Raw genomic sequence first — 26,506 nt, forward strand, 5'->3', positions numbered from 1 at the left:
ACCTAACCTTGTGCTTATTAGCTCCTGTAGGAGAATAATAGCCCCAAATGTTGAAAGGGAAATCACAAGCTTTATTTATCCAGTGGCAAGGGATGTGAGACAGCATCAACCAACACTCAGCAGAATATGAAGATTAAAATGTACAGATCAAACCTGCTTTTGAGAGAAAATTTTTCAGCAATTGATTAGACAGGGTACTCACTAAACAGTCATCTCCAATTACAGAAATGCTTCCAGTCAAGTTTTATTTCCCACAAACTTGCAAATGCTGATAGAAAAGTCTGAAGAGAACTAGATTCAAGGACTGACAAAATTTACACTCAAAGAACAGGCCAAAGACATCTCATTACCAAGACAGAATAGGTGATACATCAGACTCTATTGAGGGGGGAAAAAAGTTTAATTATGTGTTTAAAACAGTTTTCTAAAATCTAATATTCGAGGATTTTCATCTTTTCTATCTCGAGTGCAGACAGTCTTTTCAGAGAGCCTGCAAAACACAAAGGAAAATCCAATCTCGAATATATGTTTTAATTTTCTTTCATATTTTACTCCCCATGTACACAGTAATATTTACTGAGATTCCTTGGGGTAAACACAATGGTATTGGAATTAACTTAAATATTTTCCAGAACAATTCCATACTGTATAAATATTCCCTTACCTCTGACCATACTATCAAACACAAATCACAGAACTTAACAAGCTCACATTTCACCAGTGAAAATGTATTCTTGTGAATCAACAAGTTAAACGTCACTTAAAAGAAAGCCCTAAAATATGCAAGGCATTCTGGAATTACAGTTACAAACGTGAGAATTTGGAGGGTTCATTTCATGTACCACTTATAGTTTAAAGAAGAGTTAGCAAACTTTTCCCATAAAGGGCCAGATAGTAACTATGCTGGGCTTTGCAAGCCACTTACATCTCTGTGGCATATCCTTTTTTGTTTTTTACAAGCCTTTAAAATCATAAAAACCATCTCAGATTTTCGGCTTGCAGGCCGTAACAAAAGCAGGCCCCAGGCAGGACTTGGCCAGCTGGCTATAGTTTCCAACCTCTGATCTCAGTACTCAGGAGCCTGGTCACACAACATAACCCAAACAAACTCACCACCCCACAAAAACCCAAGTGAAGATACTTCTACAAGGCAAGAGGGCAATGCCCATCCTGTTAGTTCATTACTGGCATAGTATTTACAAAGGATTATTGTTAAGGGGCCAAATACCTAATGCATACAAATAAGAGCAGACACTCACTGAAATAAATAAATAACTAGAATAAATAAATTTTAAACCCAAATAATTTAGAATAAAACCTCTTTCAACCTCCCAGAATTCACAACTGTCTTGTTGTCCTGGACCTCTTCACAGAAACAATCTCTTTAAACAAAAAAAGAATAATCCCTTCTTCTGTCTTCCTCTTATATTAGCCATTCGCCTCTATAGGTCAAGTCCAGGTGTTTGTTTTAGGGGTCTTCTCAGGAGATGTCTGAGAAATGCATTTGGTGAGAGCCCTTCAATCTGATGGTTACTTTCCTTATTCTATTCTTTAAAGTGATTTTAAAAGGAAAGCAAGCCTCTTCTGGTGCTCCACTCACCATCCACTCACTAGAACACAAGAGCCAGATTTTCTGTTAGCTGTGGACAGAGAAGGGCAGCCTCCTGTCTCTCTCACGACTAAATTTCTGGTCCCTTTTTCAAGTCCTGCCCCTAAAATGTGAATGTTTCCCAGGACCTCACCTTCTTCCTTTTCACCTCTACTAAGAGTCTGTCTGCTCTCGTTTCAGTTATTGGCACGGTGTAAACGCCTCTCCGATTAAGATGTGTACTCCTGCACTCACTCTGTAGCAAGCTCAATGCCCCTCTTTCCAGCTGCCATCTCCACCTCAGGTCCCATATGTACTTCCTACCCAAAATCCAGTCTCATCATCTGGGCTCCTAGGAAACTGCTGCTTGCTAATTAATACCTTTCACCTCATCAGAACAGGAAAGGATCTCAGACCACCAGTAATATTTCTATGGATAAACTGATGATCCACTCATTTGCCTTACATACAAATATTCTCCAAGGTTGTTCATTGCAAAATAACTCTGGGAAGAACAACTTCCAATTCCTTCAAACCTTTCCAAATGTTAGTAAGTTAGTGAAGGTAAGAGATGAAGCCCCTGAAATTAGTATATTTCAAAATCATCTTAGAAAGTAAAACTGATATATTCCTACGACAAGATAATACAATGAGTGCCAGACCATGTACTAGAAGCCAGGAATAAAGCAGTGGGCCAGCAAGATGTGATCCCTGGCCACCTGGAGCTGGCAATCTAGTTGGAAAGACAGGTGCCAAGCCAAGGAATACACAAGCCCAAATATAATTCGGGCTGTGACAGGAGCTGTGCAAAGAAAGGACAAGAGGGTCTAAGACAAAAGACAGGGAGCCTCAATTCAGTTGGGAGCGCCAAGGATGGCCTCTTAGGAGGTGGCATTTCACCCTGGAATTTGAAGAATGAGCAACTACTAATAACTAGGCAAAGATCGAGAAGGGAGGAATGGGGTAAAAGCATGCAAGGGCCTTGGAACAGAAGAGAGCAGGGCACATTCAAAGAAGCAAAAGAAGCCTGGCATGCTGGTGCTCAGGAGGCGAGGAAGAGAACAGCAGAAGGTGGGGCTGGAGAGGGTGGCAGCAGTCAGGTCAAACAGGGCACACAGGCCAAGGTTAAGCAGTGTGGACTTCATTCTAGGCCAATGGAAGTCACTGGAAAAGTTGATCTTTTACATCTGCTTGCATGCTGCTTTCTAGCCACTGCACCTGTCTCCTAAGTCTTTCACGTTCCGAGGGGATCCAGAAGCTGTTCTCCGAGAGCTCCTCACTGCTCCCGTGTGCCATCTCGTTACTTGTTGCTATCATTCTTATCATCAGGCTGACCATGTAACACCTGTGAGATTTCCCAAGAGCCCTGCCAGTAAGGAGAGTAGTTGTGGCCAAAGAGAACAACCAAAGAAACTGACAAATTTGAACAGAACCAGTTCAAATCTGTCTTCGAAGCCTGTCTCCTTACATTGGTATTTCTTCTGAGCTCTCATCTCTCTAAAAACAAGCCACTGACTATGAAACTATTTTTTTAAACCTTGGGTTAAAGACAAAAACAAAAAGCTGAAAAGGAAATTATATACCATCAACTATAAGATGCATCCCAATTTCAAAGACAGTATTTTTAAAATGAGTATTTTGCAACTGATTAGACGTATTTACATATCTGTATCCCTTGCTGGATTGAGCTTTACCAAACACAGATTATATCCACTGCCAGGGTCTAGCAAAATATCTGGCACAGAGGAAACATTCAGTGAGTGATACTGCTGGAAAAATGACTGGATGATAGCTTGGGGATTTACAAGGGGCTGGGGAAGAGCATTCTTTGGGCACTTACTATTGCTAAGCATTCAGAGACTAGTCTGTTGGTTTTGTTTAATCTTCATATGAAGAGATTGCATGGGCCACAAACTATACTTGAATGAATGTATCAGAGACTCAAACTTGGGATAATCTTATTTTTTTATATAGAAAATAAAAAGAATAGGGAAACAAGTAGAGTTTATATAGATGTAATTATTAGTCACTCTAATTACACCTATGCCCAGTAGCATAAGAATTATGCATATAATTTAAATTTTCTAATAAGCTTACAAAAGTTTCTTTTGATGATATAATGTTCAACCTTAATTTTATTTCTCATATGCCAATCAATGGTCATCTGCTCTCAGGAGGAGGTGAAGTGATAATGGGAGAGAACTAATGAGCAGCTGTATGTGTCAGGTCCTGGGCTAGAAAGTTTATATATGCTCAATTGACCCTTCCAATGATCTTCCATAGATGTAGATAGTACCTCCATGTTAAAGAAGAGTTGATGTGTGAATGCTGAATAACATTGGCTCCAGGTAGCCAGGTGACTTAACTTGCCTAACTGAAAAAGGGCAGGAAATGGAAGAGCTAAGATTCAAACCCAAGTTTACCTATCCCTGCAACTCAAGCTCTTCCCAGAATCCTCAGCTTGCTGCTTTCTTGACTACAAGTAAAATATCCAAGAGCAGGATTCTCAATCTCAATTCCCATTTGATTAGTATTGCCTTCATGGCTACAAGCACTCTGTTCAGCTAAAATCGTGAGTAGCCCTCGATGCTGAATGAAACTAAAGCTTCTCTGCCACCTCGCTTTACAACTGCAGAAATGGAATAAAAGGTTTGTGTTGTTCTCTTAAAGGGCCCTAAGGAAGGGTGACGTTTTGTGTGGGTTACCCAGGGCATCTGATTACATATCCTATATCCATGTAGCAATAATGCTTTGCTCCCAACTGTGTCCAAGATAAAGTAGTCTCACCTTATCCAAGGGGGATACATTCTAGAAACGACAAATAGTACCAGAGACTACGGATAATAGGAGGCTTTAAAAAGTTCAGAGAAACTGTGCATGACAAGATCATGGGATTTTTCATGCAACTTTTTGAAGCCCCTTGATGCTATTTCTTTCCTATACATACATACCTATGGTAAGGTTAATTTATATATAACCAATAATGAATTAGAGCAATTATTACATAAAATAAAGGCTATATGAACGCAAACATTATTGTTACTAAGGCAGTGGATCTGAGAAGCAAGAAGGCTACCAAGAGACTAATGGGAAAATACTATTGGGTGTAGATACACTGGACAAAGGGATGATTCACGTCCTAGGCAGGAAGGAAAGAGACAGCGTGAAATTTCATGGCTCTTTTTGGAACAAGGCAAAATTTTAAAACTTACAAGTAACTGATTTCTTGAATTTTCTATTTAATACTTTCAGACCACAGCTAACCACTACTAACTAAAACACAAAAAGTGAAGCCCTGGATGAAGGGGGACTACCATACCAGGGTAGCAAGAGTTATGCAGAAAGAGAAACCATGGCCTGTCCGGAGCACAATGAAAGAACATTTGCCTGTGGTGAGAAACTGAGGCTCGGGTTAGAGGAGTTCATTTTTTATCACTTGACTCCAGGCTCTCTCTCTGCATCAAGGACTGAATAAGCCAGACCTCCTCGATTACATGGAAGCATCAACACCTTCCGTTTGCTTCATTTGTTTTCTCATTCTGTGTCAGAAGACATTTCTTCAACAAGTAATCAGATATTACATATAAACTATGCCTTCCCCGTGTGCCAGTCTGACGTGGTTAGCATGACTTCCTTATTTTACAGGTGAACAAAATGATGCTCAAAAAGATAAAAGCCCCTTACCCACAGCAACTTCACAGAGCACAGACATATTTACGCTCTAACTATGCTTTGAGGCCAGGCAATATAAAAGGAAAATTTTTTTAAACTTTTAAAAATTGGGGTGGTTTGAGAGTATTTAGAAATAAGAGAAATAAAGAGTGGACGAGATTATTGCTGTCATTATAACAGATAACTCTTCAAAACTCAGATATACTTCTCAATTCAGCAGGAATTCAGATTTCCAGATAAGCATCCAGCGAGTCAAAAGTTATCTGATAAAAATTATGCTCTCAACAATTTACAGTTTACATTTCTCAATGAGCTGATACCAAAAGACACACCGTGTTCTAAATTACATTCAAATATGAGTAAATGTTTCTGGTTAACCTTCTGCTAGGAAAGCTGGGATGCAATCAATGTGTGTTTGGGTTTTCCCTACCCATGAAAATTCTAAGTCCAAAGACCCGAATGTATTTATTTATCAACTATTTAGCCTACTAAACATCCATCCATAGGCAATGCAGTGGACACAAAGTAGGCAAGAATCCCCCACTGCCAGCCGAGCGGAGGAAAAGGATAGGTAAACAAGTAAAGGCAATAGGGGTTTCAGGAAAGTACTGTCAGTATCACCCAGAAGATGCAAATGGCTCCTTCGAGAAGGTAACATTTGAGTTGACTTTTAAAACTTGAATCAACAAAGGATCAATAAATTTTCTGATAAATGCAACATTCTTTAAAAGACAACCTCAACGATTTTATAAACACCCTTTCTTCTTTTCTCACCATCCCCAGCTGCTACACACACACACACACACACACACACACACACACACTCTGGATCTCATGTTATAACACATTCGAAATCGGAAACAACAAACCAAACTTAGACAATCTGAAATTATGGTTGCCAGAGGAATCCTAACTCTACTATACTACATATTAAGTGCTTTAAAAAGCAAAGGTTAATTTTTTAACAGTAATAAAGTATTATTTGCAACCAAAAGGGCTAATTTACAAGAGTAGTGGGACCCGTTAGTGAATTTCTGAGGTTTATACATGGAAAGTCTTAGCATACAGATTTCACAGTGAAATGTTACATATATATTTAATTTTAGTAATTTGGAATGCCTTCATTGCCATTTAAAGAGTTTAGATATTTCAGCACATTTTATTTAAAAAAACCCTTTTTATTTGGAGTTCGGTGGGGGTTACATTTCAGCACATCATATTTGTATTCAATAACTACCTTAACAAAACTCCCAAAAGCTTACCCTATCCTCCACCTCCCTTTTCTCTTCTTATAGGATATTAACTACTTTTTTAATCATTTTATTGGGGGCTCATACAACTCATCACAATCCATATATCCATCCATTATGTCAAGCACATTTGTACATTTCTTGCCATCATCATTCTCAAAAACATTTTCTTTCTACTTGAGCCCTTGGTGTGAGCTCATTTTATCCCTCCCTTCCTAACCCCCTTCCCTCACGAACCCTTGATAAGTTACAAATTATTATTTTGTCATGTCTTACACTGTCTGATGTCTTCATTCACCCACTTTTCTGTTGTCTGTCTCCCAGGGAGGGGGTTATATGTTGGTATTTCTGATTGGTTCCCCCTTTCTACCCCACCTCCCCTCCACTCTCCCAGTATCACCACTGCAATCACTGGTCCTGAGGGGTTCATCTGTCCTGGATTCCCTGTTGTTTCCAGTTCCTATCTGTACCAGTGTGCATCCTCTGGTCTAGCCGGATTTGTAAGGTAGAATTGGGATCGTGTTAGTGGGGGGCAGGAAGCATTAAAGAACTGGAGGAAAGTTATATGTTTCATCGTTGCTACACTGCACCCTGACTGGCTCATCTCCTCCCCGCAATCCTTCTTAAGGGGATGTCCAGTTGCCTACAGATGGGCTTTCCACTCTGCTCCTCCCCTCATTCACAATGATATGATTTTTGTTGTTCTTTAATGCCTAATATCCTGATCCCATCAACACCTCATGATCACACAGGCTGCTTCTTCCATGTGGACTTTGTTGCTTTTCAGCTAGATGACTGCTTGTTTACCTTCAAGCCTTTAAGACCCCAGATGCTATATCTTTTGATAGCTGGGCACCATCAGCTTTCTTCACCACATTTTCTTATGCACCTGCTATCTTCAGTGATCATGTCGGGGAGGTAAGCATCACAGAATGCTAGATTATTAGAATAAAGTGTTCTTGCATTGAGCGAGTACTTGAGTAGAAGCCCAATGTCCATCTGCTACATTAATACTTAACATATAAATATATAAATATATGTACATAGATCTATTTCCCTATATAAATATATATATATAAATCTTTTTACATATGTACATGCTTGTATTTGGAACGCCTTCATTGCCATTTAAAGAGTTTAGATATTTTCAGCACATTTTAAAACAAAAATATTCAGAACTACTTCTGGAACACATTATATCTCTTCTACACTTGACAAAATCCTCTCACTCACTCACTTATTTGTGACTTATCTAAATTGTCCCCGGGAACACTGTGAGCTTAGAAAGGGAAGACTTTCCATAAATCCTTCTGGGATCAGTCTGAAATTCAAACATTATCATCCATAATCTCAATACCTGACAAGACAGATACACCAAAATCCATTTACCCTTTTACCTCAAACCCACTTTTAAAAATTACTGTTATGAAATTAGGTGCCATGTGTTATTCTAAGCACTTTCCAATCAAAGGTGCCAATGAGTTGCCTCCTTTTCACATGAACCTATCAGACTGGGTAAGGCTGACGCACAGGGTTTCCAAGGCTGTAAATCTTTGTGGATGCAAATTGCCACCTTTCTCCCATGGAGGTGCTTGTGGTTCAAGCCAGCTGAGTGCTTACCATTGTGCCACAGGGCTCCTCTCAGCATCTTACAAATCTCAAATGAATAAGTCCTCACAACAATCCAATGAGTGCTTTACTATTATTACTTTTGGTTTATTTATAAGGAAATAAAATCCAAAGAAGTAAATGCCAATAAATGGCAAATTCATCTTGTCTGCCTCACAAGTCCACACTCTTAGTCATTACTATCATGCCTCTATGCTCTACTGTCTGGAAGCTTAACTCCTTGCAGTTATGGCTGCGTAGCATCACGTCATCCATTCACAGTTACTCACTTGGTCCATAATTTGTCCTAGATGCTGAGAGGGGCTTCTATCACTGTTTAGCCATTTCTATCCTTGGAAATGCTTACAGATGGGAAAAATAGATATGCAAATGATACAGAACAAGTAGTACATGGTCCAAGTGCTCTCCAAACACTACTGATAGTCATTCAGTCACTGAATGAACAGATGTGTCCTAGGGGACAAAGAAGAGCACACCAGCCATACAAACAGCTTGGGTTAAAATAGAGAGAAGGCTGGGAAATGGTGAGGTGTTCTGTGTCTTGGTTGTAAGGGGAAGTGATAAGAGAAAAGGCTGGAAGTGGGTCAAGGTGAGACTATGATGGTCTTTAAGTTCAAATTACAAAATTTGACTTTGAAGGCCCCAGGAAATCAAGAGCTTTAACAAGAAGCAGTGGGGTTTAATTTAGGTTTGAGAAGGACCCTTCTGGCCAACCTATGGAGGATAGTGAATGTAGGGCCATTAAGCTGTAGGCCATTAAAAAGAGTTCCCAGGAGAGAAGTTGAGAGTGTGAATCAGAGGGAAATAGTAGACTAGGGCAGACTAAAGAGTGGATTCAGTGGCATAACTAACAGGACTGGGTGGCTGCAGACTTGTAGGTGCATCCAATGAGTAACAAGGGCTCGATTACATGAGGCTGAAAATTAAGAGAGAGCTCTCCAAGGTAGACACAGACAGCCCACTTAGGTGACACCACTGGGCACTCACTGAATATAAGACCTTCCAATAGTATTCAAAACTGCCTAAAGTTTACGAGGGTTTTTTTGTGGGCGAGAACCAGAATAAAATGAAGAGACTCTTCTAAGGCTACTGTGTAAATAAGGGTTCCTCAATCACATTCAAGTAGGCGGCGGGCACAGCACACCTGTGTAGAAAGAACGGCTCAAAAAGAACGTCTTTTTACTGTGCTCTTTCCGTATGGCCATCACAGCTGTGGAGGGACCAAACTGGGATGGAATCTTCCACTTAAAGGAGCCTTAAATCTGACAATGTCTCAAGGTTTCGATTGAGTTTGGCTAACTATCATATATACTTGAGTATAAGCTGAATTTTTCATCACATTTTTAATGTGGTTTTTGTGATAAAATTAGGTGCCTCGGCTGATATTCAGGTCAGCTTGCACGCGAGTATATATGGTATTTAGAGTTTCGAAATATATTTTCATTAAGAAGCGACTTCATTCCCATCCAATTCTAAAAGTCTCTCCTTTTCAGCAACGGGCCAGGGAAGGGGTGGGATCGAGCTACGGCTACTGCAAAATAGAACCTTTGCATACAAAGCAGGTGTTCTCCACCAAACACTTTACAAGCTGAAACTTGACCTTTGTACAAAGTAACACATTTGACCTGCAACACTACTGAGGAACATTAGAAACAATAGTTGATAGATTATTTGAGACTATTTTTTACTCATCCATGAGCCTACCATTAAAAAACATTTAAGCCAATGAATTGTCAATAACAGGACATATATTTAATCTTGTATACACTTATACATCTGCACTCTATCAAAGCGATTCTTTAGAAATCTGTAAGGCAATCCATCAAAACAGTGGGTTGGAGGCAAGTTCAGATACTGAAGCTCCACTTAAGAAAACTTCCTCAGTGGGGGCTTTGTTGTTATTGCCCAAAAATCACCTTCAATGTATCAAAGTGTAAAAAATTGAGAGATTTTATATGTAGATGAGAATAAAATCATGCTTCCATATGTAATCCCGGAATGCCAGGTTACTCAGAAAGATGGACGCTGACTTGTTAAGCAAGACATTTACTTCTTTTAAGGGAGCTCCAAGACATTCCACATGGGCCTCTCCGCCCCGTCCTTGCTAATTTTGCTAAGTTTTATGGCACAAAGAATAAGAAATTGCAAGCATGTGATTATATTGGGTTATCACTACACAGAATCTCCAGGTTTGGGAGACAGACCCAATTTTAGGAGTTCTGGTCATGTATTGTTCTACAAGCAGTCATAACACCCTTGCTACTTTGGAGCAAACTGAACCAGACATTCTTTCAGAGGAGAGAAGGAATCAAAAAGGGTTAGTCAACAAGTGTGGCTGCCAGGGTTCCAGTGTATACATGCATGGGGTTATTGCAGACAAAACGTGTTCAAACATGTCTCTGAGATCACTGAATGGCTGCAGACAAGTTCTCTCAGTAATCGACTCGTCTTAGTCCTGTTAGGGCACCAGTCAATCAAAACAGTGGTTTCCAAGGGGATCTGCTGGGAGAGGTAAGCTCAGTGCAGAGAGGTCAGAGCACAAGGTGATGCAACTCTTTTCTTGGGGCAATCCCAAAGGGGTAATTTTCATAGACCTTCTCAAAGGACACAGGATGACCGTGAGAATTTATTCAGAAGAAGTTTTAGGAAAACTGCCTTGGTGAGAAAAAGCCAGGAAAGTTGCATCTAGGAACATTTTTTTTTTCATCACAACAATGCACCTGCTCACCAAGGATAGCAAGGACTGTCCCATAAGAATTTCGTAAGGAAATCATAACCCATCCACCCTACAGCCTATTCTTGCCCCATCACATTTATTTTTGTTCCTCAAACTCAAACAACATTGGGGGGTGGGGGGTGAGAAACACAAACGAGGATGGCAAAATTGCTACTTTGACATAGTATAAATGGATGTGGGCAGTGTTATTTGGGGATGGGGTAAAGAAATGGAAATGCCACCTTCGAAAGTGTATAGACTTAGATGAAGGATATGTAGAGAAACAATAACTTCACATTTTGATATTTTTGTTTAAAAAATGTTTCTATGAGTTTGTAGCAACACTTTCTGATTTACACAATGCTTCTCGCTCCCTCATTACCTGGAATGATGCTTGGCTCACGGTCTGCAGACACTATTGCACAAAATCAAACCTAGTCTGCCACCAAAATGAATGCAAGGGGGGAAAATCAGAATGTATGGTCACGTGTAACTCTAACTGAGCCTTTTTTAAGGCAGATTGTAGAGCCATTTAAAAATGTGATCCATTTGACCCTTATATAAGTAAATCCCTTTGGATGAGATTAAAATAAAATTTGACAACTTCTGTTCCCTGGTATGCTGCTTCATAAAAAGTTCCCAGGATTAAACTTGACCTGGACCATTGAAAACAGGCCTAACTGAACAGACTATATGAGTAGGCTGGAAGCATGACAGCAACCACTTTGGAGGAGGAATAGGGGAAGTCAAATTCCATTATTTATGTGCTTGGTGAACGCAAGGCCCAGAGGGCCATAGCTCAAGTCTCAATTCTAAGTTGGGGGGGTGGGGTTGGGGGTGTCTATGGCTTAAGCACCTTGTGAACCACTGCCACATTTCGCATAGACCAGGCATGTTTCTCCACAGTAACAATGAAGAAGACAAATGTCATCATTTGTTTTACACTTTGTGTCAATATGCATGCATGTAATGTCATACAACGTTGGTACAACAGGGCTTCCTTGAATAGTAACGAAGTTTTAGGTCTGTGCACTATATCTGTAATTTTCTTACTAACTAGTATTCTTTCAATAAACTGGGATATGAACAAGTTTTTTAATAGAAAAATTTAGTCCCTGGTTTAGTATGACTTGGAAGGAAATAATATGTAAGCTTCCACACACATGAGCTCATCAAAAGAATGAGACACCAATCAACATACAAGCAGCATGTCTTAGTTAAATATTATTATCCATAGAGTCTTTCTTACCAGAATCTTTCACTCAACCTACATAGGTTGTTTTGTGAAAAGCTGTGGACTTAAAAAAATGTTCCCTTAGACCATACCTGTGTTCGTCTGGGTACTTTAAAGAAACAAATCCACAGAAACTCATGTGTAAGAGAGAATTTTATATAAAGGTTACGTGTGCATCAAGAAAACTTCCCAATCCAGTGCTGCCCAAACCCACAAGTCCAACATTAACCCCTTATATCCAACACCAATCCACAAAGTCCTCCTCCATCTCACAAAACAGATGCAATGATGCTGACTGCAGGAGGAAAGCTGAGTCAGTGAACATGCAAGCATCTCAGCGCTGGCTGGGCTCTCCACCTAGCTGCTCCAGCACCCAGGACTGTATTGGAGTAGGTCTGTGTGGCTTTTCCTTGGGGGTGTCCTGCAGGAAGTGAGCCTTGCCAGCTAAAGCAGGGAACTGGCTAAGGCAGCTGCACCCTGGTCCGACCATCAGAAAGCAAGAAACCCCAGAACCAGAAAGGCAAGGCCCACTGAGCCATTTATCCCGCCACCCTTCAATGTATTTATCGCCCACATGTATTTATCGGCCAGGTTGGCACAGTAAACTAACTACCTCAATCCACCCCTTATCAACCTGGCACCTGTACATAATTCTTTTGCTTCAAAATTGCAATTAAGTAACACCTACACCTTAATCCTATAATCCTGTGAATATGTTCCCCCACCTATGAAAGTTTGTAAGCCAACTACTTCATGACTTTATCCCCCCAATTTTGAGAATCCAATTTATACACTGCCCACTTACATCAACCCAGTTCTCTGAGAAGACAATCATTTTTCAACATGAAGAGTCTTCATTCCAGTTGGAACCTTGTGAGGTCTGCATCCATAAGTAAAGTCAAATCTGGACAGGACGTCCATAAAATCAGCAACAATATACACAAGTTCACAGGCTCAAAAATCTCCATCTGGTTGGGTTCTGGTCAACTCAACGTGGGCTGCCTCACTCGGCCTCCACAGGGTGCCCATTGGTCGCCTTGCCTTTAGACCATGGGCTCTCACCAATACTCAACAAGCCTAGCCCCCTCGTGCTAGATTAGGAACTTTAGACCGGTCAACCCGCTCTCATCTTCTCCTTTTTTTCCTGTAAACCAAGTCCACGGGTGTCAGTGGCCAAACTCAACCCATCTCTTTAATGCTATATTTCTCCCACTTCCACTCAACAAGTAGATGCAGGCGGTCACCTAGCAAGTATTTCAGCCTGCTCATGGGCTCCCTTTAACATTCAGTCCCAGAGAGGAGTTTTCTTCGTGGTTCCAGATTTTGTCCAGCTTCTGACAAAGACTACTGGTTCCTGGGTACTCCAAAGCACTGGGTGGGGCATATATTTTCAAAGCTTTCTTTGCAGGGATGGCCTAAACCCATCCAAAGATCAAATTTTAATGGTTGAAAGCAAGTGGGCTTATAAACTTTCTATTTTCCTACTTCCCATACAACTGAGTAAAGCATGGCTTTATCTGACCTCTGGCTAGCCAAAGAAAAACTACCATGAGGGGGAGGTCAAACAAACATCCATCTTATGATTTGTTTCTCCAGTACCCCACTCCTAAGGTACCAAGGCTCACAGAGCCATTTATCCCTCCGCCCTCCAATTAACCCCACATGTGTTAATCGGCCAGGTTGGCGCAATAAACTAACTACCTCAATACCTAAAATATGAACAGATGAAAACTCCATATTTAAGCAATTACATGCAACTAAGAAATGCCAATTTCCATCACAATTAGCCTAAGTTATGCAACATATTCTTGCTCCTTTTTAGTAGATAGATGATGTATGTTTTTATAATTGGCTTAAATGCCTACAGTGAAAATCTGAAATCACATAGGCCATATAAAACCATAAAAGAAAGGGCACCTTTTTTTTATTTTTCCTAATGTGCCATGTTTCTACATTGCTTATAGCTTGTACAAGAAAGACTGGTAGTTTTTATATAAAGATTTCCATAAAATGTTTATAGTTTCTATAAATGCATAAAGATTGTTGGCTTCATTATAACCTCTGTTCCAGTGCCAGTGGAAAGAAGAATTACCTGCAACTCACAGCAGTGATCTACATATGCAGGGATGGCTCAGTGCGTCCCATCCCCTCTGTAAAAACTGCTCAGCTAAGTCAATGAAGTTCACCAAAATATAGATAAGCATGCTGGAGAAGCTACTTACAGCATACTCAACTCTAACCACCAATCAGCACAAACAGGCTATAAAAGTACAGTTGTGAGAATAAATTATTAATTCTGCATGTTTTATTACATGTTATAATCATATAACTAATGTATTTCAAAATAGCATGTGTGATACCTATTATACTTGACACATTATAAGGTTATTTATGGAAATCTCTGATAGGTTACTATATCCTTATATCCTTATCCCATACTGCACATTATAATTACTAAAGCCTCTTTTTTTTTAATCCGAAAAATCATATAATGTTTTGAAGTCAAAGATGAAATTTTGATGAGTGGTGATCATAATCTACTAACATGTTAATTTAACCATGATTTTTTTCTCTTAATTCAATTAGTATTCATTAAAACATCACTAATCACAATGGGTGCAGTATTACCAATCATCTCTATAGTTATGAATGAATATAGTAGACATAGTAGAATTGTTATATATCTACAGGGCTATTTTCAGTAAGATTTTCATGTTTGGTAATCTTATCCAAATTGACATGTTGTTATCTTACAGCAATCATTTCGAGAAATAAAAGAAATGCATTATTGTTATTCTGTTCTTTAACAAAAATGTTCTCTTAAACAGGCTTTTATTAAAAGTCACATTAGTCAAACTTACAGTAAGAGACAGGGGAAAAAATCAGGTTTAAGCTACCAAACCCCACAATAACTCCAAAATTACATTTGTAATTTGGTCATTTCAAGCCTAAGAAAAATGTTTTGACTATTTGATATTAAACTGAAGAGATACAATTTAAGTAAACTCATAAGTTAGTTGCAAGATTTTTTTTAAAAAAATACAGGATCTTGTTGAGACAGGATCTACCAATGTTGATGTCTTAGTATTTAAACCAGCTAAGCATTACACAAGAGCAGTAAATAAATAATCTAAACTCAAAAAAGATCTCACTTTTTGTCCTTTTTTATTTTGAAAGTTTGTCTCTGTTTAAAAATATAGGCTTTACCTTTCTTTCAGAAATTAACTAAGCCTGTAGTATTTCAGTTTTAAAGATAGCAGGCTCACTGGATTTTAAATGAAATATTGAGTGTTACAGCAATTTAATGGTTTTAAACCATAGATGTCATTGTGGTCTGAGGGTGTCACAGACAACTTAAGGAGGAGGGAAAAAAAACGGGGCACAGAGAATTCACTTTGTCAGTAATTACAATCAAGAGTCCTAAAATGTGGCGCAGGCTGCTCATTACTGCTTCCTTCTGTATCAAGACCCTTATTTACATTTCAGATTACATTTTTTATGAAACAGGAAGATCTATCAGAGCTGAGAGGACTGAAATAATGAGGGAAAACATTTTAATAAAACGTGTTGGGTCTGCATTACTTCCGTGTCAGGAAGAAGGCTTCTTCTGTAGCGATGGATCATTTATTCTGCTTCTAATCGAGAGGCAAAAAAAGATGAAACTGATGAACTTTTACTGCCCATTTGTCTTTAGCAGACAATTAAGACAGAGAAGATCAAAATGGATTATCATACCACGCAGACAACTGGCCCAACAGTAACGCATCGCGGGACCACAGATTTCTAACTCTCTTTTATCCTCCCCTTTCTTCTTACTTCTTTTTCCAGTCTAAAGGCAGTGCTAGCTTTGTGGCTCAAGGAGAGCCAAAAGGCTGGTCATCATTATTCAGTCACAGATGTCAATCTAACCTCCCTTTTTTCTCAGTTTCTAAAGCAGTGAGCCACAATAATTTGTGACAGATTCTTTTACTGTAAGGTACAAAGAACACACAGAATAAAACATCTAGCAGCGGCAAGCGTCTCTGATCAAGGGTGCTGGTACATGGGAAATACACTGTATGTAAAAACAAGCACTGGTAGTTTAGGCGAAGGAGGAGGAAAAACTGAAGGGGAATTGTACGTGTGTGTGTGGGTGGGGGGAATAAGTAAGTACTCTATACTCTGTGGTGAATTGTCTCAAATATTCCTTATGGATTATATCATAAATGTTTTAATACTAAGAATGTTGTCTAGATTAAGTACATATACAGCATGGAAGGTTTCTATGTAGTCAGAATATTCCTAACAATGCTTTTATAACAGTACATACACCCAAGAGAAATGTAATTGGGCTTCACTCGACAAGCTCCCAGAAGGAAAACCATGTAAGATCAGACAGAACGCAGCGAGTAAGTAAGAAATGTGCTGTCTCATTTCCCGGACCAGTCCATCATAACTCTCCATTCCGGACATTTGGAGGTGACTTCGAAAACAAAGTCCGTCTTTCATTCATCCTCGCTTGAGTGGTAAACAGGTGAGCAAGTCGAGCCATCTGTCAAGTTGAAGGAGATGCTTAAGGCAACAGACACACGCCTTCTTAAATTTACACCTATGTTATGACTACCCCTTCCCCAATTTCAAATCTATCACTCATCTCAAAAAAGAAAAAATACCACTACCCTATGAGTACCTAGAAAATAACTACCAATGTCCACTGCCATCAAGTTGATTCCAACCCATAGAGATCCTTTTTAAAAAACCTATTGAAAAGTTTTGAGATCAGAAACAAAGTAGAAAGAACTACCCCACAGGAGTCCCATAAACGACCCCATAAATCTTTACCAAAGCAAGCAGCCGCATCTTTCTACTGAAGAGTGACTGCCAAGTTCGAACAGCAGCCGAAAACTTCAACCACTCATCCACCAGCGCTTCTTAAAATAACTACAACTATCTATCCCCCCAGGTTCCTATTGTAATTTTAATTCTAACCTCAATATACAAGATGACTAGAGAATTAAGTTCATAACGTTACAATATCAAGTCACTAAATAGGGCCTCATGCCATAACAGCATACATACATGAATGTAAGTATGGTGCATGTATACATCCATATACTCCCACACATATAAGTGCACTTAGAGAAATCAACATGGAAAGATAAACACCTTCAACACAGTGGTTATCTGAGTGGCGAAACTACAGGTGACATAATTATCTTTCATTTTTCCTTTGCTTTACCTTATGTTCCAATTTTTTGTGTGTGTGATGAGCATATTATCCATATAATTTTCAAGTTATACTAAAGTAAACTCATGTTACCTTAAAATTTTTCAAATGTAGTATGAAAATCTGTTGAAGGCAATAGATCCAGATGTTAACTATAGCATTTTAAAGTTTTCTCCTATAAAATTTTCTCTAACTGGGTAGTTTAGATCAGGGGACCACAAAGGGTATTTACTAGACACATGATTTCAGAACAGTGAAGAGCTATGGCCTCAAGTTCATTCTGAGATTTTTCCACCCTTCAACCATTGTTTAAAGGGGGAAAAAAATCATGAATAAAAAGGCCTTAGAACTCTTGGATTTTGTAGGTTAAATCTAAAAGGCTCAATTCCACAGCAGTGTAGACCACATAAAAACTTTCCTGGTAGACGTTAAAGCACAGGGTGAAGGGGGAAGAACTTAGTACTTCTTAAAATCCTTTTAAAACGTCTTGAGATCAAAAACAACACAAGTCATAAGAGTCCTCTTGGGTTCTTGTACAATAAAATCTTCTAACAAAGCATTTCATTAGGCTGATTGGCCAGCTACATTCCTGGTCACATTACTTCCCCTTGTATCCAGGAGGTGTATCAGATACTTTGCTTTCTATACAATGGGTCATATTGCAGACCTGTTACTACCATCACATTGTATTTCTCTAGACCAATGACCTTTATAAATAGACAAAAGTAAATGTACTTCAGAAACAGATTCTGACTATGTACAATATCCCACATATAGAAATTTTATATATAAAATTATTTTAGTCAGTGAAATTACAAATATTTTTAATTTCAAAACTGCTTTTTAAAGTTTACCAAAGTGTGTATTTGAATTAAAAATGTCAGTTGCTCCAAAAGCTATAAAGCATCTCAAATATTTCTTAAGACAGAGAATGGAATCCCAAATGTACACCCTAAATCTAACTATACAGAGTAACATCAGCACTGTTTGGCAAGTAAAATCATGTCTTCCAACTCCATTCTCTGCTTGCAGAAAGCAGGAAATCCAAAATGGAAGAGCCAATGGGCCAACCTTAATTTCACTACCATCATCAGAACCATTTTCACCCTAAAAGCCATTTCTGCACATGTACCTGGTAGCACAACCACAACACAGTTTCAAAATTTACTTCAAATTCCAGAAATGTTATAAATCTCCCTCTTTTTTTATAACTGTTGTTTTGCTTACTTAAATAGCATTAAAAACAAAAACAAAAAACCACAGGCATTCCAAAGAGGAATTCCTAACCAATTGCAGACCTCAAAGTGGAAAGTAAGATTTGTGGTAAATTTTCTTCCTTACTTTCTGGGCATTTTTTCCCCCTGAATCCAGCACCAGAGATTTTCAACCCTACTTCAATATGCTTTACTTTTGTCTTTGCTCCCTAATTACTGCTTCTCTTTCCTTCTAAAAATTCATTTATCTCTTTCAGTAAAAAAGAACAGTAATAATATGTTGAACAACTCTAAAATAAATTTTGTCATGTAAAAAATTAATTACGCATTCCGAACCTGGTCACTGTAGTCCTCCGGGAATTGCCTCTGCACCTCAGGATCTGTAAATAATTGACAGATAATATTAATTGGCTTTGGATTAGTGAGCAAGCAGAGGATCACACATTAATATTTGATCAGAAGATGATAGCAGCCGTGGCAGGGGATCCAAGGGGGGCAGCTGAGGCTGCTATGTTGATGAGCACAGGGAGGGCTCAGCAAGGCACTCCCATGACCCTCCCCCAGAAATAGGAAATAGGAAAAACTTAAAGACCTGATGCTACTGTTAACTTTAGACTATTACTTATTGCAAAAATCTTGCCAGCTGCAAATTGCTCTCAATATTTTTGAAAATGAGTCTTAAAACGGCTTTGACTTTTCTTCTTTAATCAGAAGCCTCCTTTACATTGCTACAGCTGTGGGCTTTGTAAGCCTTCCTTATCACCAGTGTTCAGGTTACGGGGAGGAGAGTGAAGTGGTGAGAAGAGTTCTCCGAAGGAACAAATACAAAACTCTCAACTTAAAAAAAATAAAACAGGATTCCCTTTTGCATGCTGGGCTTCTAGCTAACAAATAAACTCTTTTTGCCAAAAAAAATAAAACACAGCCTCCCCCAAATGCTTAAGGATTTTTTTTTTTAATGACAGCTACACCCAGGTGAAGTTTTCTTCAAATAAGGATCAAGCAGTACCATTTTTAGCTTGTCAAAAATCCAAAATTCACAGTCACTAAGTCAATTCTGATACGTAGCGACCCTATTCAGCAGTTCTCAACCTGTGGGTCATGACCTCTTTGGGGCGCAAACGACACTTTCACAGGGGTTGCTTGATTCATCACAGTAGCACAATGACAGTGATGAAGTAGCAAAAAAGTAATGTTATGGTTGGGGGTCCCCACCACATGAGGAGCCGTGTGAAAGGGTTGTGGGGTTGGGAACGTGGAGAACCGCTGCTCTCCAGGCCTTCCAGGGCTGCAAATCTCTACGGGAGCAGATAGGCTCATCTTTCTCAAGGAGAGCAGTCAGTGGGTGTACAGTGACGATAAAAATATACAACGGAAAATACCTTTCATGCCACTTCTTTAAAACAGAATTATTAAAGGGGTCGCTTGATTCTTAAATTGTAATTCTAAAATAAGCCCATTTTATCATCTGTAAATCAATACCAAAATGTACTAATTGAAAGCTATTAGCACAATTTGTTATTGATTTTTTTTAATGCAATCTTTTCTAACAAGAGAAGGATTGAGTCCTGTGAGACCTATTTAGGGAAGTGATCAGAACAGTATCTATTTGGGATTCCCTGTTTCAGTGCAAACGGCTTACGGAAACACAGTATTTGAGGAAACTCCTTAATGTTCATCACTGTAAATGGAACTCATTTTTCTTATTTATCTTTTTAAAGACACTAAAATAACAATTTCCATCTCTGGGAAAGTGAATTCATGTTAAGTTAAAGCTTTTCAAGCCATGAAACAAAAAAAAAAAAAAGTCATTAACTTGCTTCAGTGAAAAAAATCAAAAAAAAAAAAAGAAAAAAATCAAAAGGGACAAATCCAAGGCTGTGTGTCACATACCATGATGAAATACTAAAAGTACCCGTGGGGCTAAATGCAGTGGGTGTTACCTTTTAAAATTTTTAAATTTATTCAAACTCCCTGTTTGACTCTTGGAGTGTCTTCCATCTTAAAAACATGCAATCAGTTTTTTTCTTTACTCTCATCTTCAACCACCGAGACAGGACACCAATGACTTGCTAAGACCCTGACTAGCAAAATTCTGAGACAGTGTCTCCTGGACAGGGCAGGGCTGTCCTGTGGGCCTGGTACACAAGCTAAGACTCATGTCTGGCCTGCAGGGCTGAGACCACATAAGGACTTGGGCCTCTTGAGATAGGCAACGAGAGGGCGCCAACAGCGCTTCAAGAAAATCACTGCTTCTATAGAGAAGAACCAACTAGCAGGGTGGAGAGGGGCAATTTGGTGGCAAAAATTTTTGAAAGCATGGTAAGGGGTGAAGGGAAGATCTAAAAAGAAGACAGTGGTTATCATTCCTTAAACATTCATAAATTACTTGAACTTTGGTCCAGAGACCAGGAAAATATAGTGATTGGCCACTGAGAAACACAATAAACAAGTCACAAAATAATCAAAGGTGTTTTTTTCTTCTTCAAATAGTCATGTGGTTAACATTTAATCTTAAACCAGAAATCTTCATAGAGAAATGAGTCACATTTAATTTTTAATATATCATCTTTTAAACAGTAGTTTGGGCTTCTTGGGAACCACAAAAACACGGACAGTAACAGAACCAAGGAATTTATTTTTTCTATTTTTGTGAGGCAACAAATGTCACAAATCAAAATTTGTAGTGTGCTCTAATTTGAAAATAATAAATTTCTTGTTTGTGAGGGAAAAAACAGGTTTTTAAATGTCAGTAAGTCTTTGATCAGCTATATTAAGAAACAATTATTAAATGTTTTATTTATATATACAACATGTTATCAAGTATTGTCAAATCAATTTCAACTTTACAGATGTGGATCACCAGGTCTTTGTCCCATGGTTTCCAACTGTTGAGCCTACTACTTCACAGCCTAACACTTCACCCTTGGTGCTACTACGACTCCTTATGATATAATAGAATTTTTTAAAAAGAATGAAACATAGATGAAAAGAGAATTCAACCAATTGTAAACCATTGAACCATTGTAAACCACTGAACGCAAAATGACAACAGAAGGAATGCCAGCATAGATGTCATTCACACCATGGTCACCGTAAACATTTTCTTGATGATAACCCACTGCCACTGAATTGACTTCAAGTCCTAGCAACTCTATAAGATGGAGTAAATCTGTCCCTTTGGGTTTCTGAGTTTGTGAATCTTTACAGTGACACGTAGCCTCATCTTGCTCCCTGAGAGGGGCTGGTGGGTTTGAACTTGTGATCTTGCGGTGAGTAGCCCAAGGTATAAACCACTATGGTGGTACCTTGTCTTAATGAGAGCAACCTAATAATTACCCATTAAATTTCTTGAACTTTCCTAAAACTATCTCTAGAGTGAGATCCCAAATTTTAATAGATACAAGTTCTAAGATAATATATGCATTATTATTTACTATAATTCAAACTTACAACTTTTTAATTCCTTTCTCAGCCCATGAAGGGTACAAAAAAACAAACTTCATGGGTCCTTAACACCCTCTGAAGCAATGCTTTTTTAAAAAATGCCTTTTAAAACCAAACTCAACTTATCTAATTACCTCAAAGATCCAGTCTGATAGTTAATAAAACTATGAAAGCCATTTTATAAAACATCACAAACATACATACCAAAACAAACAATTTCTCTGAATGTTCGTAAAATGTCTATTTTACCCAGTAGGTAAAAATCTTTTTTCACAATGAGTCAATCATAATGTCATAATGTCACCAAAATATCGACATTAGAAACATCTGAGCTAAAAAACTCCAAATACAATCTGCTTTTCTCAAGCAACATAACACCCGCCTTACTAACAGTTTCAGCATGGCACATGTACAAAACCTAGCACCCTGCAGTTAAGCAAACCGCCTTTAAATTTTCTGTCTGGCAGCAATTCGCTTGCGTGTCTGTGTGTTTTTACAAGTACTCTATGTATTTCATTGCGTCAGCTGCATTTCTTTCAGTTTTAAATGGTCTGGGAACATTTTATGAAATGCTCTATATCTTTATATGGAAAATAACATACACTGGAAAGCTGTGCATCGGTTTAATATTTATGTATCAATTTCCTTATCCACCATCCAATGCTGTAATTGCTAACGCTCCAAAACACCTTCTCATGTGCACATCCTTACCGCCAAATGGAGTGTCACCAAGCAACTACCTTTCAACACAAAAACTACAGACAGGAAGAGGACCACAGGAGAGAGCAACATAAACAGTTCATTGAGGTCAGCAAGCTGCTTGGCCATCAAGAGAGTTAATGGTAGATGTCAAGTTTCTTTCCCTTGGAATTATCATCCGATAGAAAATTAAGAGTATAACAATACAGTGACATATAGCAGTCTTCTCTCCTTATCCTTCCCTCTTAGTAACTCCTGCTAATATAAGTAATAGATGCCTACAAACAATGCTGTCATGTGCCAGGAAAATATTTTCCCCAAAATTATGCTGTTATTTAAAATGTCTTGCTATCCTTCAAAATATAATAGCAAAAATAAATAACAACAAAATAAAATGCTGTACCACTAAGTCTGGAGGAGTCCCTACATCTCCTAATCATATTGACTAAAAAGAGGTACCTGGCCTCAACAAAGATTCATGTCATGTTATTGCCATGCAAGAAGCTGTCCCGTAACGGACACATGTGTGCTACTTCCACAAAACACCATGTACGATCAGCTATTCAATGTTTAGAACACACATTTCACAAAGAGACATTTTTAAACTAACACAGGAGCAAAATTTCTTGATGGAGTGTGGGGCCCCAACATATGGATCTCATACGGGCAAGGAACACAGCGATGCTTACGTGGCTTATGTCTTCACAGGAGGTAAAACAGAGTAAGAGCAAACCTGCCTTCCTTCTTGATTTTGATTTTAAAGAAAAGCTAATTTTCTTCCATCTCAATGTCTTCTAGTTGTCTACTATAACATTTTTTTAATCTTTAAGATAAACCAGATTGCCACAGATGTTTAATTAATTAGAATAAGAGTTTGGGCAAGACTTCCTGGAAAGGTGCTATAAATTATTTTATACAGGCTCCCCAAACCTTGAGTTCTGCCTTAGGCTTAAAGTTCCTAGAAAACCTGGTAGACAAGGTTTTACAAGAGAAATGCAAAACAATTCATAAAAAGTACTTTGGTTGTACATGAAGGCTCATTTATAGACCAGTCACTAGTGTGTGTGCATGTACACACACAAACACACATACACACTTACACACACACCCTGACCAAATTATTTTCCTGTTTTCCTGTATCACACCAATGACTCCATTTGAAAGGTCAAAACATGAAATATTTTTAATTGACTACTGGGGAAAAGAAAAAAAACACTGTTTATTTTGTATGAAAGGCTAACTACTGTATACTAACCAAATATTACTATCTTTTATAGCGGGAGTTCTTTAGGAAATTTAGGAGAAATTGCAAATGTAGCCATTAACAAAGGAATCAACGTTATTTTCATTTTTAACATGCCTGCTATTATGACCAAAAACATGTAATGCCTGCTAAAGTTTCCCCATCATTATCTCCAATATATTTCGGTCAATAAGAGACAAAGCCTTAAATACATGTAAAGCTGACAGTGACAAAAACCTGCCCTTTAAATAGCTACCCTTTAAAATTAGCTATAAACATGATCATCTTGTTGCTTGATTTCATAGCATTTTAAATGAGCTCTGCTCCTCATAAGCACAAACATTAATCCAAGCTGCATTGTGGCTGTTCGGTACTGTTGGGTTGACTTTGTCTCACAGTGACCCCTCATGACAGAACAATAGAACTGACCCATGTGGGTTTCTAGACTGCAGTCCTCCTGGGGGTAGGTCATGCGTGGACTTCTCCTACAGAGCTGGGGGTAAATCTAAATGGCAGTCTTCTGATTAGCAACTGAGTGCGTAACCATCTTGCCACCAGGGCTCCTTCATCCAAGCAGCAAACAGATTTAATTTTCCAGGTGAGAAGAGGGGAAAATGACACAAATGGGCTTAAAGTCCACGAGAGTGCTCCTTCTCAAGCGACAATTTCAAATTTCGGCCACTAAAAAACGTACTCTCAGAAAAGAGTCTGGGAAGTTGTTCATTTGGAGGGCAAGTTCAAATCTTCCCAACTTTGAAACAAACTTTCTAATGAACTGTATGGAGTTCATCATTTTGTACAACAGAGAACGAAAGCTTCTTGGCAGGATGGTTTCTAACGAGACCGCACTACATTAATACAGTTCAACGATGTTGCCTGTTAAACCTACGGCAGCTACAAAAATTCGGCTTTGTTTATTTTATACTGTGAAACATCTGAATCATTCATTTTAGCTTTTAAACTAAACACAATTATTCTAGAAACCTCTCCAATTTATACTTAAAATCTATTAAAAATTACCTGTTTAAAAAAACAAGTTTCGAGTGCTAAAGATAACAAAATAAAGCAAAGCCATCAACATGTTTTCCTGTTTCCCTGACAAGTAAAATGGTTTAAAGTATCTTCTTTTTAAAGTTTCCAAAATTAAAGATGAATTAAAAACAGAAAAATAATACTGATTACAAAATGCAAGTTTTCACCCTGAGATTAGAAAAGTGCCTAGTTTGCTATTTTTCCCCCTTTTTTTGATCCTTATATTGAGGGCTCTTACAAGGCTGATTACAATGCACACATCAATTGTATCAGGCATATTTTTACATATGTTGCCGTCATTCTTTTCTAGACAGTTACCTTCTAATGAGCCCTTGGTATCAGCTCCTCTTTTTTGCCCCTCCCTCCCCCCACCATCCTCATGACCCCTTGATAGATTATAAATTATTATAATTTTCAAATCTCACACCAACCACTGTCTCCCTTCCCCCATGGTTTCCATTGTTCTTTCCCCTGGAAGGGGGTGTGTGGTTGTGTGTCCATCATTATGATCGGTTCCCCCTTCCTAATTCCCACCGCATCCCACCTTCTCCCTACCCATCTGGTACAGCTATTCCCATTCCTGCTTCTAGGTTGTGTGTGTCCTCAGCTCTTATCTCTTCACTACACCTGTGCACATGGTCAAGTCTAGTCCTAAGTGAGAGGCAGCACAGGGGTCATGACAGTGAGGGGTGAGGAAGCCTCAAGGAACCAGAGGAATATTGCATTTCATGGGTGCTTACTGCACTCTGGTTGACTCACCCCTTCCCTGTGGCCCCTCTGTGGGGGATGTTCCATTGTCTACAGGTGGGTGTTGGGTCTCTGCTCTGAACCCCCTCGTTCTCTCCCCCGCCCCCATTCTCAACCATATGATTTTGTTTGATTGTTAAGGGTCTTCTGATGCCTGTTACCTGGTCCCGATGACACCTCTTGATCTCACAGTCTGGTGTGCTTCCTCCATGTGGGCTTGTTGTTTCTCTGCTGGATGGTCACTTATTTCACTGAGAGACTTTAAGGACCCAGATGCAATATCTTCTAATAGCCAGGCGCAATCCGCCTTCTTCACCACATTTGCTAATGTACCCATTTTGTCTTCAGCAATTGTGCTGGAAGGGTGAGCATCTCAGACTACCAATTTGTTAGAACAATGTGTTCTTGTGTTGAGGGAGGGTATGAGCAGAGGCCTGAAATCCGTCCACTACCTCAGTGTATTGCCATATAAATATATGTACATAGGCCAATAGCTCTATTTTTATGGATTAATGTATCTACATACGGACATACCTATGCTTATACCTCTACCCATAGCTTTGCTTCCTAGATCATTCCTCTGTTTCCTTTTAACTTCTTCCTGCCCACCATCATGCTCACCCTACTTCTGCCTCATAGTGCTTCCTCTCAGCTAGACTGCAGTTGTGCCAGTGCTCCCGGGATCTTTATATCCTCCTTGTTCTTGAGTTTTATTCCCTAGTTGTTCCCCTGTCTGTGGCATTGTTTGCCCACTGCACCCCCCACCCCCTGATGGCTGAACCTGTTGCTTTCACCTTGAGCTTGTTTCCCATACCTGTCTTAAGTAAGT

General features: G+C 38.9%; 1 protein-coding gene across 10 annotated transcripts in view; it reads right to left on the reverse strand.

Annotated features, from left to right (window-relative positions):
* Positions 1-26,506, reverse strand: part of DENND1A (DENN domain containing 1A) — a 598,491-nt gene that overhangs the window by 403,971 nt on the left and 168,014 nt on the right. For 9 of the 10 annotated variants that reach the window (XM_075560476.1, XM_075560471.1, XM_075560469.1 and 6 more), the window contains exon 3: positions 18,846-18,889. In XM_075560476.1, coding sequence (XP_075416591.1) covers positions 18,846-18,889 — 44 coding nt within the window. Of the gene's footprint in view, positions 1-18,845; positions 18,890-26,506 lie in introns of those variants that run through there. The other variant, XM_075560478.1, reaches the window with a different exon arrangement.

Source organism: Tenrec ecaudatus, chromosome 10 (assembly GCF_050624435.1).
Source record: "Tenrec ecaudatus isolate mTenEca1 chromosome 10, mTenEca1.hap1, whole genome shotgun sequence".
NCBI lineage: Eukaryota > Metazoa > Chordata > Mammalia > Afrosoricida > Tenrecidae > Tenrec > Tenrec ecaudatus.